Source organism: Hydra vulgaris, chromosome 03 (assembly GCF_038396675.1).
Source record: "Hydra vulgaris chromosome 03, alternate assembly HydraT2T_AEP".
Taxonomy (NCBI): domain Eukaryota; kingdom Metazoa; phylum Cnidaria; class Hydrozoa; order Anthoathecata; family Hydridae; genus Hydra; species Hydra vulgaris.
Window position 1 is genome coordinate 64,657,536 of NC_088922.1, and position 17,268 is coordinate 64,674,803.

The following is a 17,268-nucleotide window of genomic DNA, read 5'->3' on the forward strand; positions in this document are numbered from 1 at the left end:
TTAGCTTTAGGGTAGTAGTAAGTAGGTCGATGATAGATTGAGACCAAAATTGAAATACAAGATGAAAAAGAAATCATTACATGGCCAGAAACACCTAAGGGAGAAAAAGGAGAAACTGAACACAAGCTAGGATTAGTGTGACCAGAAAAAAATCAAGGAGTGAAGGTAAACAATTAGGGTTGTCAGAAAAAGCAAACCACAAAGTTAACTACCTGAGTACTCAGACTTCTGCTATAACTTCTGCATTTCTCAATCTCCTACTTAGGAGATTGAGAAATGTAGAAGTTATGGGCTTTAGTGCCAGCAGGGTTAAAGACGTTAGAGCCAAGTCTTTCAGTGTGTTGAGCGTTAAAGTCACCAATAACAACAATATTGACAGAGAGGTAAAAAGAGAGAGAGCATGGTCAATTTGATCAAAAATTATATTTAAAAGAATGCAGTCTTGGGAAGAAGGAGAACAATAAAGAACAAAGAGAAAGGTAATAGAGTGAAGAGATGCTAAGCGGAAGCACATAAAGGAATGGTCAAAGGATTCGAACCTGATTTCATGGAAAAATAGGTAAATTGATGCGTATGTATACCCCAAAGCCAAACATGTTATTGTTGGAGTCTTTGCGAATTAAAGGATAGTAACCATCAATATTGAGATCAGAAAAAGGAATAGCAGAATTTTAATTAGTCTTACTAAGAGCAAGTAAGTCTTGTGAATTTTGCGAGAGGTAAGATTCAACGCATGGTAGATTGCTTCGCAGACCACGAATATTAGTAAAAGATATATTAAAACAGTTAGATGATGGGGTTGGTTTTTTTGTTTAGTATTATGATTTACTTTTGGCATATTTAAGTTTAAACAGAACTTGACTCATTCACAGATAGAGCTCGGTCTCCCAAGCAATGTACTATGCAATTTTCTCAGTGCTGTTAATTAATCCTAAGTCGTAACATAGGACTCTTTATGTGGCCTCAACAATGCGCACCAAAAGCATTAACAGGGGCACCATCCATGCGCAACATGGAACTGTTAATGCACTCATATTTTGCAGCTGTTGATGGAACTAGCCTCTCAGAGAGCTACCACAGAGTTTGGAAAATCTTACTACTAGTCGGCATCAGAACCATTTAATTGAGTTTTAGAGCCGTACCCTTATTACAAGATAACAATAAGAGTTGCATAGCCACTATCAAGAGGCACAAGCAAGCACCTATGAGTTTAAAGAGGAATTATCTAAATACAAATTTTATATTAGTGAACCCATGTAAATGTGAACATATTATAAGTACAAACTTGCATAATTTTAAACGATAGCTTCCACTCAAGCGGTTTTGCAAAGTCAAGCTTTTGCCAATTCTTCACTAATATAAGATCTTAATCACTAACATAAGATCTTAATCACGCCAGTTTTCACAACTTTGTTTGGTGCACTTGAATTACTTAGAGTGACGAAACCTAATAACCTTCAATTGTACTTTAACGCAGTTTCTGTTCGAGATGACGATCATTATATAGCTAATAATCTAACCTGCATCCTATGAGTACATTTTTAAGGAAAGAGTTAGTAGTTTATTTATTTAACTTTATTAAATGGAAAGTTAAGGTAAACAATTTTGAGCGACAAAGTAACTATATTAAAAACAAAGTAAAAAGGTTTAGCAAAGTAGCATCTTTAGGAACGTACCTTAATAGACTTTAATAAAAAGAATCTTTAGGAACGTACTATAATAGAAGGTAAACAATTTTATCATTGTATTAACTTTAGTAACAAACTTTATTAAAGTCAAGGTAAACGATTGTAGCATATATTAAATTCTGTAACATACTTTATTAAAGTAAACAGTTTTAGCAACGTAAAATCTTTAGTAACGTACTTTATTTAAGGTAAACAATTTTATCAAAGTATTAACTTTGATAAAATTGTTTACCTTACATGTATTACTTAACATGTATTTAAAAGCTTAGGTAAAAAATATTAGCACAGAAGTAACTTTACTAACTTTTTTAAATTTAAAATGAACAATTGTAGGAATGTAGTAACTTTAAAAACGTACTTTAATAAAATTAAAGTACACTGTTTTAGCAACCTAGTAACCTTAGTAACTTACTTTATTAAACTCATGGTAAACAATTTTAGCAACGTTGTGAATTAGGTAACGTACCTTATTGAATTTTGCTACGCTGGCATACACTCTCATTCCACTAGCATTCACAAGCTGATTATCTTCAAATTATACAAATCTGCCAAAGAAATATTTTTACATTCGATCCGAATCAAACCAACAGGATTAGATGGCACACACTAACGCGTTTTTTATAATAGTGCGGTAAATTTTGCTATTCCATTCAGCATCATATTCTCAAAATTGCTGTCAAAATTGATGTCATGTTTACGGATTTTGCAAAAGCATTCAACAAATTTCCGCACCGTCGTTTACTGCAGTCGTACAGGGTGACTGACACCTTGCACAAGTTGAATTGAAGAGCTTTGTAACCAACCACCACCTACAACGTGTAACTCTTGGTAATAATAAGTTTGAATGAAAAAAATCTCCAGCATCGTACCACAAAGATCTAGGATCACTTACATGGTTCATTTATTTTTATGTAGATAAGTGGCTCAGTATCGAACTCCAGCAAATTCAACACTGAGCCACGAAACACATCTCTAAAGCACTTACCCTACATTCAGCGACTTCAAGATTAAACCTGATAACGCTAACCGAACGACGAGTAAGAGGAGATCATATTGAACAATACAAAATGTGCAGTAAACTTGACATAATTAACTTTACAGTTCTTCAGCATCAAACAAACTAAACGTCATTATTAATGACGTTAAGAGGTTAATGACTCATTAACGTAAAGTCTTTGAGCTCGCAGACACATCAAATAACTCACATCAAACAACTTTTCAAAACTGCGTCGAAAGAAAGAACTTTTTTACCAACCGCGTGGTCAAACCACGGAACACTTTAAACCAATACGCAGTGAACTCAAAAAATGTTAATAGCTTTAAAAATAAACTTTGTTATAACGTTAAACTTTACTTTGGAAACTGTAGACTATTTTTATTTAAAAGCTCAAGACTGTATTCTCAACACAGAGCGGCCTGGCATGCTGCTCTTTATCATTAATTGATTGTAAATAAATTAAGTTAATATTAAAGTCAAGGTTAGTGTACATGACGCATTAATAACAATTTATTATCTACAATATATAAGAAAATTTATTTTGATACTTCTAAAAAACTTTCAATAAAATGTTTAAAGCCCATATGATTGAGCTTTGACTCTTTAAAAGACAATATTTTTTGTAAAGCAACTTCAATTTTTTTTTGAAAAAAATGTAAAAGAATTGTCAAATACTTATTTACTTATTTTATTATTTTTTTTATTTTTTTATATTTGTTTTTATTTATTCTATATATTAAATACAATTCTCATAGAAAATATAACACATTAATATATAACACATAGAACTTCTCTAAATTTAGCTTCAGATCATTCAACCAAATGAAAAAAATTCAAAAAAGTACAAGTTCGACAAGATATTACCAATCGATTCATGCAATAAAGAGGTATTTTTGTTTATTATTATCATTTAAATTTTAAAAAGCAATTTTATATAACTTTCTGAGTTCTTAAGATATGTACCAGAAAAATCGGCGCGTGTTCTGATGTGGTGGTTACGGAAACCATGCATTACTTTAATCAGCTAATTGCTGTAATTGAAATGTCATTGTGTTAGTGGTATTCAACATTTAAACAACTTGTTATCAAAACAACAGTTTTAAATAAAATGTCATCAAATCAAGATGAGAAACGAGAGAAATTTTTTCATTTTCTGGTTGAAAACCCTGGTGTATCAAACAAAACTCTGAAAAGTTACAGATTGCTTTGAGAACAGTGCAGAACGTTATGAAACAATTTAAGGACGCTCCTATTGGAAATGCGTTGTCCAGGAGACGAACGTTGGACTTCTCACGGACGTCCAAACGTCCATAAGACATCCAACGGACGCTCTTCGGATAACGCATGCCTACTGGTCTGACACAATTAAAAAGAAATCTGGAAATAAAAAACAAAATTTTTTGTTCAACAAGATCTTGTTAAGATGACAGATGCTTTAGACAGAAATCCGGAGATTTCTCTTCAAACTTTAGCAAATAAATTTAAGTCAAGTTCTTCCACTACACAAAGAGCGTAGAGAAATTGTGGCAATAAATCTTATAAAAAGAAAAAAGTTCCTTATCGTAATCGTATCGTATCGAAAAGCAAAAAAATGAAAACCTTACCAAAAACCGTATCGAAAAGCAAAAAATTGTTTGCTAAAAAATCTTGTTTGATTATTGATTATGAAACATGTTAAGCAGCATATGACCGATCTCTTCCAGGAGATCGATTTTATTCTGAATGTAATCTCAAGAAACTGATTTTCAAATATAAATGAACTGGAATGCAAAAATTTACTAATTAACTCTTAGTTTGACAAGCAGTTTGTGAATGTGATGAAAGAAGCTCTTGTTATGTGACTACGGGAACAATCAACACCGAAGCAATAAAGAATGTCTCAAAAAGCATATTTTAAGATACCATAAGGGAAATCTCTATTTAGCATCATGTTCCTATTTAGCATCACTACTCTGGAACAATCTAAAATAGCTTAGTAAATTTAAAGTTGATGTCGTTGAAAAACACTGTAATCCACCAAATTATCCTGAATTACATTCCATCGAAAGATAATGGGCTACTATCAAAGGAAAACTAAGATTCAATGTAAAAGAAGCAAATGAAGCAAAAAACATCAACAACAGATTTCAAAAATAAATGGAGCTACCAGTTGAAAATCGTGCAAAAGCTGATATTGAGTGGAAAACGCAAAGCGCATGCGTTCTCACGTATACAACTTCACAAACTTGCTCTAATGAAATTTAAGAATATTAATATTAATATCTGTACGCATATTTTATCTGGTGCATTTCAGAATAAAATTTAATTAAGTTCAACACTATAATAAATAGATATCGCAATCAAAAATTAATTATGAAACGCTATAATAAAAAGTTAATAACATACCTTCAAGTCATTTCATAAGAAAAACCTGAAAATTTGAGACCATAATTCAAAGCGGTTCAAAAGTTACTGCATTTTAAAGTTTCATAAATCGTTAAATCAAGTTTTCCATATTTCGATGTAGCAACTTCATGCATTGCACATATTATATGACTACCAGTAATCACGTCTAGCTTAGGTTATACTAGTTTAAACAACTTTCAACCTATTTCGTACTAGTCACTCATACTAATAAGACATGCTACTGCAGAATGCGTACACTACATCGACTATTTACATTACATGCACAGCTTTAAGAACTTAAAACAGTTTACAACTCTCACTAACCTAAGTTATACTGCAAAAAACCACTGCACTTACTGACAATTATATAAAAAAATTAATTACAGTTGTATGCAAGTTGTATTGAATCCCACTATGTGTCCTCTGGTCTTAGTGTCAATGCAGAAGTCTGTGGCAATTGTCTGGATGATATACCCTAAAAATAGTTCTTTTGGGATAGGAAAAGAAGATAATCAAATAAAAAGATAACCTGGTGTACACCCAGAGTGGAGCTTCTTATGGAATACCAGTCTCAGATGAAAGCTGGAGGTCTTCATGTGTTCATACTGTACCATAAGATGCAAATCCGTACTATACTCGAGAAGTCCATGAAACACATGTATCTATAATGTATGTTTATCTCCCTAATAATACAGACCACATGGTAACTACTTATAAAACGAATAATTCTGCTCCATCACTGATACTCTCTATACATCACATTTTCGCTCGATTCTAACAATATTTTAGTAGCACAACAACTAATGACTCTAAATTTCCTCAACTATTGTTTATTGTTTCTGTTTATATTTACTACATTTTAATTAGACTAATTCTTAGAATTTTTCTACTTAGAGATTCTTTGTTTTCCACTGGACATCTGTTCTTTTGTACTTTTATCTCACTCTGCTACACTTTTTTTAACTTATTATGCATATCTAAGGCGTTTACTGCTCGGTGCAGCTTCACTAAAATGAATTTTTATGATTTAAAAATACCTGCAACATTTTTTTTTCCGTTACCCAAAACTACTCCAGGGGCATTCAATAACGCAAATTCTGTATTTTTGAGCACCAAGTCTCTGATTAATGAAGGCTTATCTTAGAATATTATAAGTTTTTAAGAAAGAAAAACTGTTTTTTTTTTACTGCAAATGCAATCGAACATATTTAAAACTCAATATTAGTCTAAAAAACCTCACTTGCTTTAAAAGCGGTAAAATTTATACTAACTTTGAGAAGCAAAATATGAATCTGCCAAAGAGCTATTGACTTGTAGTATTTTGAAAGTGGTTTATACACCTATAAGCTTTCAATAAATTAAAACACTTTAATTGGTGGTTTTGCCTAAATGAAGATATCTTCAATTTAAAAAGACTTTTAACAGTAAAAAACTATAGACACTATGAAATCTACAAAAGAATAATAAAAAATAATAAAAAATTTTAGTTCATTCTCTACAGCATTTGTATATCACTTTCATGTCATTTATGCTAAAAACAAAATGCTACATAAGTCCTTGCACAGGAATGTTTAATCTTTTGGATGTTATAACTGTTTTCAATAAATTCTTGTTTCGGTATGGCAAATAAAAAGTTTTATTCGATATAACCATGAGATTGATAAGCACATTATTATTGCGAGACCAATTTTTGTACAAAATTATGATCAGCTTGAGATTCACATTTTATTTGAGGAAATATAAGATCTCTGACAGAAACTTTAAGAAAGATACACATTTTGAACTAGGTTTTTCTAAGAAGCATAATAAGCATTCAAAAAAGTCGATATTCAATTTCTGCTGCGCTTCTTTAGAATTATGGTCTATTAAATAAGTATTTCTTTCCTGATTTCAAGTCTATAACAATCAAACCACTGACAAGGAAAAATCTTGCATGTGACTGGCTCATTTGCAGAATTGGATCACTCTAACTGAAGCTTCCAGCCAAACCAGCACTTCCACATGTCCATCCACACCAGCTGCATCTGCCCTGAAACAGTGTGTAAAATGCCTCACAGTTCTTCATCGTGGATACCCACACAACTGTACACCTAGAACCAGACATGCAAATTTGCAAAAACTTGTTTAGTTTGATGCTCTTGGAGCCCAACAAATTGTTTTTTCAGTAATCAAAAGCACACCGTCCTCTCCCAATGGAAAAATCCGACTCAGTCAAGACCAAGGAGGAAAACGTCTGCCTGAACAAGGTAAAAATTTTGGCATTTTTTTGAAAGAAAATACGCATATAGCTGTAAGCAAAGTATTACTACTGTTTTATTTAAGTTCATCTCTGTACCAGCCACCACATTCAAAACCCTTGACTACAGCAGGTCTTGTGCAAGTGCAATTAAATACTGGCTTATATATTTAGTATTGTGGTTATTTGAGCAACGGAGTGGTTTTTTTGATTTTCAAAACTCCTTGCTACATAAACAAACTGCCCAACGTTAGCATAATTAGTTTCTTAACATTGGATAAAAACTCACTGCAGTACACAACAGTGTTAAAACACCTATCTTTTCGTTTCTTTTGATTTCTATTTGCTCCGAAAATTTCTCCACCATCAAAAAGTTTTATCTCTGTTAAACCAGAAACGAATTCTTATACTGAAAACTAAACTCTTTTACCTTTACCACAACTAAAGTATTGCCATAAAGTCATTCCATTATCTTTATATAAAATTGAATGGATTGAACTGATATTCGTTATTCTTCTACCATTGTAATTTTTCAACTTCAACCACTGATACTTTAGAATATTTTGAACCCCTAAAAAATATTTTTTTTGATATCCTTGGCTGAAGTACAATTATTACCAGCTTTGATATATGCATTAATGTATTTCTTAGCAACAGCACTTTCGCGATTCTATTGGTCTTTACCTTTTTGTGGCTCATTGTAATAATTCTTAAGCGGCATATGCCTTTCACCTTGTGAATATATAACAACGTTTCGGCAACTGAGTTAGCTGAATATCACCCTAAAATCAAAATTGATAATGATTTATAAAATGTAGTTGTGGATGAAAAAGCAAACTATATCATCGTACGAGAGCCTAAATTAATACTTTCACCTTCTTTCACCGAATATACAATTGAATTTCAAGGCTTTTATTTCTTAGCAGTTATTATAATAATTATATTCTTACCAGCTCTTTTTTGGTAGATCTGTTTCAAACTTGGAACATCTTGAGTAAACTGGTCAACTGCATGGTCAGCCACACATAAAGTGTCTGTTGCATCCTGATCACTTTTTTCTATTATTGTGTGATATACTCTTTTCTTTAATTCACCAGCATCATTTTTGTAAAAAAAGCAGTCGATATGCATTGACATTGAGACCTTTCTTACCAAATTAGTCTTTATGCTTTTCTCTGAACTCGACAGGAAGTATTTTTTGAGACCAATCACTTAACCACAAGCCGGTCTCTTTATGAATTTGGCTCATAGCATGCTTTTTGTTTTGTCTTTGTTTTGGGTTTGTTTTGTTGTACGTATCAAAGAATATGCTTTATCCTAGAATTTATAAATTCATTGCTTCTTAGAGTATCGTATTTAATTTCTTCTTTTTCTTCATTTTTAATTAGATTCTGGGTTAGGTTTTCAACCACCTCTAGAAATTTTGCGAGTAACGTACAGTCATGACACTTTTCCGGACGGGAAGAGCAAGTGTTTGTTTAGAAGGAATTATCTTTAGAATGATGCAAAGCACTGCTGATTCAGTGTTAGAACAACTTTAGGTAGTACTTACGAAATAAAAATAATTATTTAAAATAAAATAAGATAATATTCAGAATGATTTATTGATACTTTAAAGACTCATTCTGGAAAACAAGACATAAAAAGCTGTGCTTCAAAGCATACAATATGATCGATTTACAAACAGCATCAGAAATCATCAAACACATTATATTTAATGTCAAATACCTGAATTTAGCATGCTAGAAAAATAAGTTGTATGCAAATAATGTACCTGTTGATGTCCATCGGGTTTCTACATGGGACAAGTAAAATTACTTTAAAAGTAATTTTACTTGTCCCATAAGTTATATCTTGCATAAGTCCTGATGTAAATATATAATTTAGGATATGTTTTGCATGTTCATTATAAATATATAATTTAGGAAGTGCTTTCCATATTCATCTTTTGGGAGTTAACTTCTTGTTTTGTTTAAATGTACGTGCTCCTGTTTTCCTTCTTCGCTTCCTGGCCAAATCAATTGTGTACCTAAAAAAAAAAGTTAAATACTTTTTTGAGAATAAAAAAAATAAATAATCAAGTGGTGTTAAATTAAATAATCTTACTTGTTACATTTAAAAGTTTTCATGAGATGTTCTTTTGAATAATTTAGTGGTGGTGGTATTTCAGATAAAATAAGTACTTTTAGGCTGAATGTTTCAGTGTTTTGAAAAGCTTCATGGAGCAGTATCAAATCATCTGGAATAACTAATAATGGTTGCTTTGAGTCTTCCATAATCTCCAAAAAGTGACCTCTTTGTCCAGTTGCTACATTTTCAGAATAGATGTTTTTGAAGTTATCAACAGCTTCATTGAATTATGGTAGCCGATGCCTTATTGATATTTATTTTTCTAATATACCATTTCACAGGGCTTATATCTGGAGCGCTTGTCGCTAAGAATTCATTAACATTTTCTGAAAAAAAAATGCTTTCTTGAGACACTAAATCAAGTGTATAAGTAGGATCATTCTTTATTCGTTCATGATTTAGAAACATGCTGTCTCTGTAAATTCTGCACTGTTGACCAGATACTGGAAAAGAACTTAAAAAACATTTATTAATATTTTCATACTAGTCTCTTAATGCTTTTTGAAGAAATTTTTGTTTGTCTCTTCCCTTATTTGTTGGAGGAACTTCAAGACATGGATAAAAAACATTGCTTTGGCACATACCTAGATGTATTTGCTACTCAATTACATGTTTTTTTGGTAAAGTCATCAGCAAACACTTGTGCTAACTCGTCGCATTTAAATAATCCAGTTAGTCTTGGTCTTAAATATTCCCCACACGAACCTTCAGAAAATAAACAGCATTTTGTATAATCAACATTAATACGCTCAGTCATATTATTAAATGATTATTTTATTTTATTTTGACTCTGAATCAAACTCTTCCATAACTCCAATTCAAACTCTGCCGTTTACAAATTGCATTTAAATTTATATAATTAATTAATTGCATTTAAATTACAAATATTCCATAAAAAGTATCGTTAAAAACCTCTTAACATATTTATAAATAATATTAATTATTAGGAGTTTTGATAGCAATTAACTAAGAATATTTGTAAATTTATAGAAATCATAAACTGCGTCCAAAAATGTTGTTACGCTTTCAACAACTTTTATGTTGAATTTTAAGAAACCACGACGTACGATTTTTTATAAATTGTGTCATGAAAAATAGCGAACCATTATATTCTATATGTATAATGTTAAATTATACATAATATGAAAGTTATATTAAAGAAATTATATTATAATTATTATAATAATATGTGCACTAATAAAAAAAAGAAATGTTGCAGATATTTTAAAAAATCAATTTTTTTCCTTAATGTATAAAACTTGATAATATATTCGTTTATAAAGCACTTCTTATTATTTCAAACAGCTTTTTTAACTGCATGAAGTTGCTACATTGAAACATAGAAAACTTTGAAAAATGACAACGTTTTACGAAACTTCAAACCGTAATAACTTTTAAACCGCTTTAAATTAAAATCTCAAAATTTCAGGTTTTTCTTATGAAATGATTTGAAGATATCCCTGAAATTTTCAAGAAAATTCAAAGCTAACAAAAATGTTTTGAATATTTTTTTAACAGCATTGGTTAAATTTAACTAAATTTGAGCTAAAAAAAACGAGCCACGGCATATCTGCGACCAACTTGGTTCTCTGCAACCTAGTTGCTGCACCCGACGTGCCATCTTTTTGGAAACGTATGAAAATTTCAAAGACGATTCCGAAGACCTCTTCAAATTTCAAATCTTTTTCATACTAGATTTTATACGCTGTTAGTAAGTAGATTTTTCACGCAAGAAATGCGTCAATGATAAATCTTTTTGGTGAAATCTAAACTGGTCATTAAGGATTTTTTTTAAATTTATACAATATTGTAATCCACAAATATTGACATTAAAGACCATTTTAACGTATTGAAAACTTCAAAGTTAAAAACTGTTAAAAAAATATAAAAAATTCGAATCTTTTTTATAGATTCTAGGCCTGGTTAGTTAATAAATTTTTCACGCAAGAAATGCATCAATAAATTAATAAATGACTTAAAAAAATTTGTAAATGCACTTGCGTCTATACTAGTTCTCGAAGATAAACATCTTTTGGATCCAAAAGAGATTTGGAAATGAAACTTTTATTTGGAAAAAGTTAACGCTTTTTTGCAGATCAAATGTGATGTTTTATCCATACTACATACATAAAAAAAATGACTTTGAGATCACAGATTTTTTTTTGTGTTCAAGATATTCAATTGATTTAAGAGGAAGTGTCACATTTGCATATGTTTTTTTCATGTGAACTGTATCACCAGCAAAAGTTAAACAAAAATGATTGTAAATAACACAGCTTTTAAACAAAACTATACGTTGTCTCCATTTTATTGATTTTTTGTTCAAATTCGAAAATTTGATCAAGCATTAACATCACAAAAAAGTTCTCTGACCGGCTTGTTATGTAAGACTCTTACGTCACATTTGAAAAGATTATCTTTTTGTTGTTTTGAACCTAGACGTTTTTGTCTTTTATTTTGACAAGTCAAGTTATCGAATGAGACCACTTAACTTTTTTTAACTTGAATCCAAAAAGTTATAGGATATGGAAATTTTTTTTTATATTTTAAAGCACCCTAAAAACAGAAACTCTGAAAAAAAAAAAAAAAATCATTATGCAAGAGCTAACCCATCACTTTCATGATGACATATAAGCTTCTTTCATGTTGACATTTAAGCATCTTTTGAAACATATTATAGACTTTGACACAACAGCAGGATTCTAAATATCACAAACTAAATGTATTATAGTATTAAATAAGATGTTTATATAAGATTATTTTGTAACTTGATTTTAATTTTGAAACTTTTTTTAAAAGGAAAGAAACCTATGTAACAAAGTGCCATAATATTGTTAAAAAAGTACCTTTGTTAGTACTGCAATATTGTTAAAAAAAACACCTATGGACCTATGTACCGTAATATTGTTCAATCTAGAAGCGGTCAAACCATCACAATAAATCTCGTTAGGATTAAAGATTTATTTTACTTTAAGGATGTTTGGCATAAATATTTATTTGAGTTTTAAAACTTCCTTATACTAGTGTTATGATTAAAAAAAACTTATCAACTTAAAAAAAAGGTAACCGTAAAATAATATTTTTAAAGCCATACTTAAAACCCACTTTCAAATAACTCAACCCTCCTAGTTAGCATCTATTATCTTTAAAGTTACTCAACCCGCCTAGCTAGCCTCTATTATCTTGAAGTATAATTTATTGCTAGATAGAAAATTTGATAAAAATATTATTATTTTTTGGAATAAATTATGATTGGTTTACGTCCTGGAAACCAAGAACACTAAATTCCGGAAACAATATTTAATTACTTAACTAAAACAATACGTGTTACTGTTACAACCAAATAAAACCATTTGTTTTGTCTTCTTTTAACGCCCTTTTCCTATTTCCGCCAAACTTAATTATAACATGTTACAAAATTTTGCTTTTAAAGATTATCTTTGTCAATCTAGATTTTTAGATTTGTTTCTAAAAATTTAGTTTAAGACTATCTATTATTTAGAATACCAACTTAAAAACTAACATAAGTGACCATTTCCCAACATTTCTGATCACTAAAAACATTACAATAAATAATAATTCCCTTAAATGAATCTTCAACAAACCAGTAAAAATGTCTAAAATTCCAGTAAAAATTCCGCAATTTTGCAATTTATTAGAAAATTGTGTTGATTAGAATCTTGCGTTAGAATCTGGAGGCAAAAAATATATACTATTTCATATATGAACGCATTTTAATAAACAGTGTAATAACACTTTTATAAAAAATAATTCTAAAACTGTTCTTAATACATGAGTGAAGGGGATTTAATCAAATCATTTAAAAAGAAACTTTTCAATTCAAAAAAGTTTATTATGAAAGTTTATTAAAAAAAAAAAAGGAATTTTAAAATAACTTTAGTCAAAAAAAAAAAAGCAAAAATAGTTAAAAACATTTTGCCACAAAAATATTAATATGTAAAAATTATTTTATAATAAATAAATTAAATCTGAAAAACCTAACAACTTTTTTCTTTAAATTTGAGTTAAAATGGAGCTTAAATTGGCTGCTAAAATTACAAAATATAATATAAATTTTAAAATTTCTCTCAAAAGCAGAATTTAGTTAAATTTTACTGATCATTTTACACTTCAAAAAAAAACAACAAAAGTACAAATATAAATAAAATTAGCAACAATGTATTTAAATGAGTTTTTGACATTATTTAACTCTCAACAACCATAACAATCTTTCATTAAGATCTGAAATTTTTCAAATAAATTCACTTAAAGTTACTAAAACCACACAGGTTTTCAAAACTTGTAAGAAAACAAATGTTTCATATTAAAGACCTAAATCTGTTGAAATTTGTTCCTCTAAGTTGATAGAACGCATTATTTACAACAGGCAGTATTTACAGCATGCTAATTATTTAACATCAAATGAAATGTCAAACATTAAACAATTTGGATTTCAAATCAGTGTTGATAAACGACGTAAATCTTCTCGCCTCCACTTTGCAGTTGGCGGCTGTCTCTCAATAAATATTTAGCGGCAAAATGTTCTGTCTTTCGCATCCAGTTGCCTCCGCCTTTCTATTGGTGGCCGCAGCCAGAGTTTTTTTTGGAGGAAAAAATGTTTTAGAGAACAAAGCCAATAGGAAGACGGAAGCCATTGGTTGCCCCCTCTGAAAGAAATTTTAATGACAAAATGGTTTGGAGAACGCCCGCTGTGGTTTCTGCTTTCTTACTGGCTTCGGCCGTCAAATTAGTGGCGGAAATATTTGCCTCCCGCCAGCATAAGTACAATATAAATAAAAACATTTTCATGTTTGTTTTTAAGTTAAAGAGCAATTAAAATATTAATTAAAATATTAATTAAAATATTAATTAAAATATTAATTAAAATATTAATTAAAATAATAATTAAAATAATAATTAAAATATTAATTAAAATATTAATTAAAATATTAATTAAAATATTAAATAAAATATTAATTAAAATATCAATTAAAATACTAATTAAAATATTAATTAAAATATTAAATAAAATATTAATTAAAATATTAGTTAAAATATTAATTTAAATATTAAATAAAATATCAATTAAAATATTAATTAAAATATTAATTAAAATATTAATTAAAATATCAATTAAAATATTAATTAAAATATCAATTAAAATATTAATTAAAATATTAATTAAAATATTTATTAAATTATTAATTAAAATATTAATTTAAATATTAATTAAAATATTAATTTAAATATTAATTAGGAGCAAATGTTAAAAATTTGACCTCAGAGTTGTGTTTTATATGATTTATTGCCAAACTTTTGACAATTTAAAACTAAAACTTTGTTAGAATTGTTATGTATGAAATAAATGGGAATAAAATTAGAAAAAAAACGAAATTTTACTTTTGAATAAATTAGTAGTTTCATAGTCTAAACGAATGTTAAAGATTAGAAATTTCATTTCCATAATTTCGGCGACAAAACCATTTTGAAAAAAAAGTTTATAATAAATTGTCAGTTCATCATTAAAATTTGATATTTTATCGTTCATTCAAGATGTTAAAAATTTAATTTTACGAACATATCATTAAATTCTTAACTTATTTATAAAAAACTCTGGCTGCGGCAGCCAATAGTAAGACGGAAGCAATTGGAAACGAAGTACAGAACATTTTACCGCTAAAAATTAATAGGAAGGCAGCTTCCAAAGGCTTTCACCTCCCTAAGTAGTCTGCCTTTTGGCAAAAAGTTGTTTTAATTTACCTAGCAGGCATTATAACTCTGTTTTGAAGAAACCATTCCACGGATCATGCGGTAATTAAGCTAGCTAATCATTTATTAGATAACTTTAAAAAGTTTTTTTTTTTTTAATTTATTTAATTTTGGTGTTTATATAAACTATAATTTCCTTTCACAAAAAAAACTATATAATTACAAATGTATAAATAATAAACAGACAGGGGCTCAAAGAAGATATAGAAGATATAAAATACCAACCTAATCTTTTCATAGATCCCCTACAGATCATAACAATAATAGTAAAATATGGTTAATAAATCAAATAAAAAATTTAGGGAAAAAAAAAAATAGTAAAAAAGAAGATATAATATTTAAGAATAAAAAAAGAGAATAAAAAATGTATCAATTAAAAGTACAAATACCTACAATTAGTCAAAAAGGAAAATATAATTATTAAAAAATACATATAGTGAATAAAGAATATATAGTATTAAAAAATATAAATAGTCGCCAATTGTCAAAAAAAGAAAATATTTAAAAATACTAATCTGTCGGAAAAAAGAAAAAAGAAATATATATATATATAATTAGTAAAAAACACTTATCTAACTTTTATCTTCGACTTGAAGTTTCACCATTGCTGGATCATCAGGAAGAGTTACATATATATATATATATATATATATATATATATATATATATATATATATATATATATATATATATATATATATATATATATATATATATTGTTACAAATAGTTAAAAAGAAAATATAATATTAATAAATACTAATAGTCAAAAAAAGTCATAAAAGAAAATATTTAAAAACAAATTTCCCATTAAATATATGGTATTATATTCATCATATAATATATAAAGATTACATATAATATTTAAAAATACAGACAGTTAAATAATCAGATATAATGCTTAAAAAATTTTTTGTAAATAAAAATAAAAATTAATCCGTATAATTTAAAACGTAAGTTTTTGTTTGACACTGAAATGAATTTAATGATTTTTCCATATTTAATTGCGTGATTCCCGCTTTTTTTGTTGTATATAGTTCTACAAGCATTTTTTTCTAAGCAAAGAATTTTTGTTGGTTGACAACTTGCCCACGTAATATTTGCATAAATAATGTAGCAATGAATTAAGCTGAAGTATGTAAGCTTTAGACTATGTGAATTTACGCATGGCGAATTCGATGCATAATACTACTGGTTTTACTAATTTTTGATTGTATATATTTTAAATGTGGGAGCCATGACAAATGATCATCCACAATAACTTCTAAAAACTATATAGTATCTTGTTTTTAATTTGTTTATAATTTATAATAAGTTTTGGCAGTTTTAGAGAAAGGTTTTCTTGTGTTTTTTTATGAAACAAGATATATTGTGTTTTTTCAACGTTAAGAGAAAGTTTATTTGACCTAAACCAATCATTTACATTTTCTAATTCAATGTTCATGTCAGCATATAGTTGATTAATATTGCAGTTAGACAAAAAAAGATTTGTATCGTCTGCAAACATGATAGCATTCAGTTTTACTGATGCATTATTAAAATCATTAACATAAATTAAAAATAAGATCGATCCTTGAGGCACTCAACTAGTTTTACCCAAGAAGTTTTCGTTGATTTGTCTAAAACGTGTGACTGTTAATAAAAAAGAATTTTTTTCTCTAAAAAAACTTTGTCGAGTAAAAATCATAAATTCACTTTGGTTTGAAGAATATTTAAAAAACAAGAAATAATTCACAGCGAATGAAATAAGTTAAACAAAAACCTTATGCGGATTTTTCCAAAAAAAATTTTTGATCATTATTATTTTGTATAAAAATGGCTTAAATTAGAATCTAAAATACTATATTGTTCTGAGACAAATTCTAACTTTTTTATTCTGACAAAAATGCAAACCTTTTCTTTTTAATATTTAACATTTGAATTTGAAAATGAATTTTTTAAAGGAAATGAGTAGTTTATAAGAATTTGAGCTTTTTACTGAATAAAGATAAAACTGATTTCATCCTATTCTACAAACTTTAAAAAAGTTATTATTCCACTTAAGTTGCCTAGTCAGTTGCTTAA

The 17,268-nt window shown here is 28.5% G+C and overlaps 1 protein-coding gene across 2 annotated transcripts in view; it reads left to right on the top strand.

Moving 5' to 3' along the window:
* Nucleotides 1-17,268, top strand: part of LOC100213393 (uncharacterized) — an 89,779-nt gene that overhangs the window by 21,916 nt on the left and 50,595 nt on the right. For both annotated transcript variants that reach the window (XM_065793990.1, XM_065793991.1), the window contains exon 3: nt 3,489-3,572. In XM_065793990.1, coding sequence (XP_065650062.1) covers nt 3,489-3,572 — 84 coding nt within the window. The remainder of the gene's footprint in view (nt 1-3,488; nt 3,573-17,268) is intronic.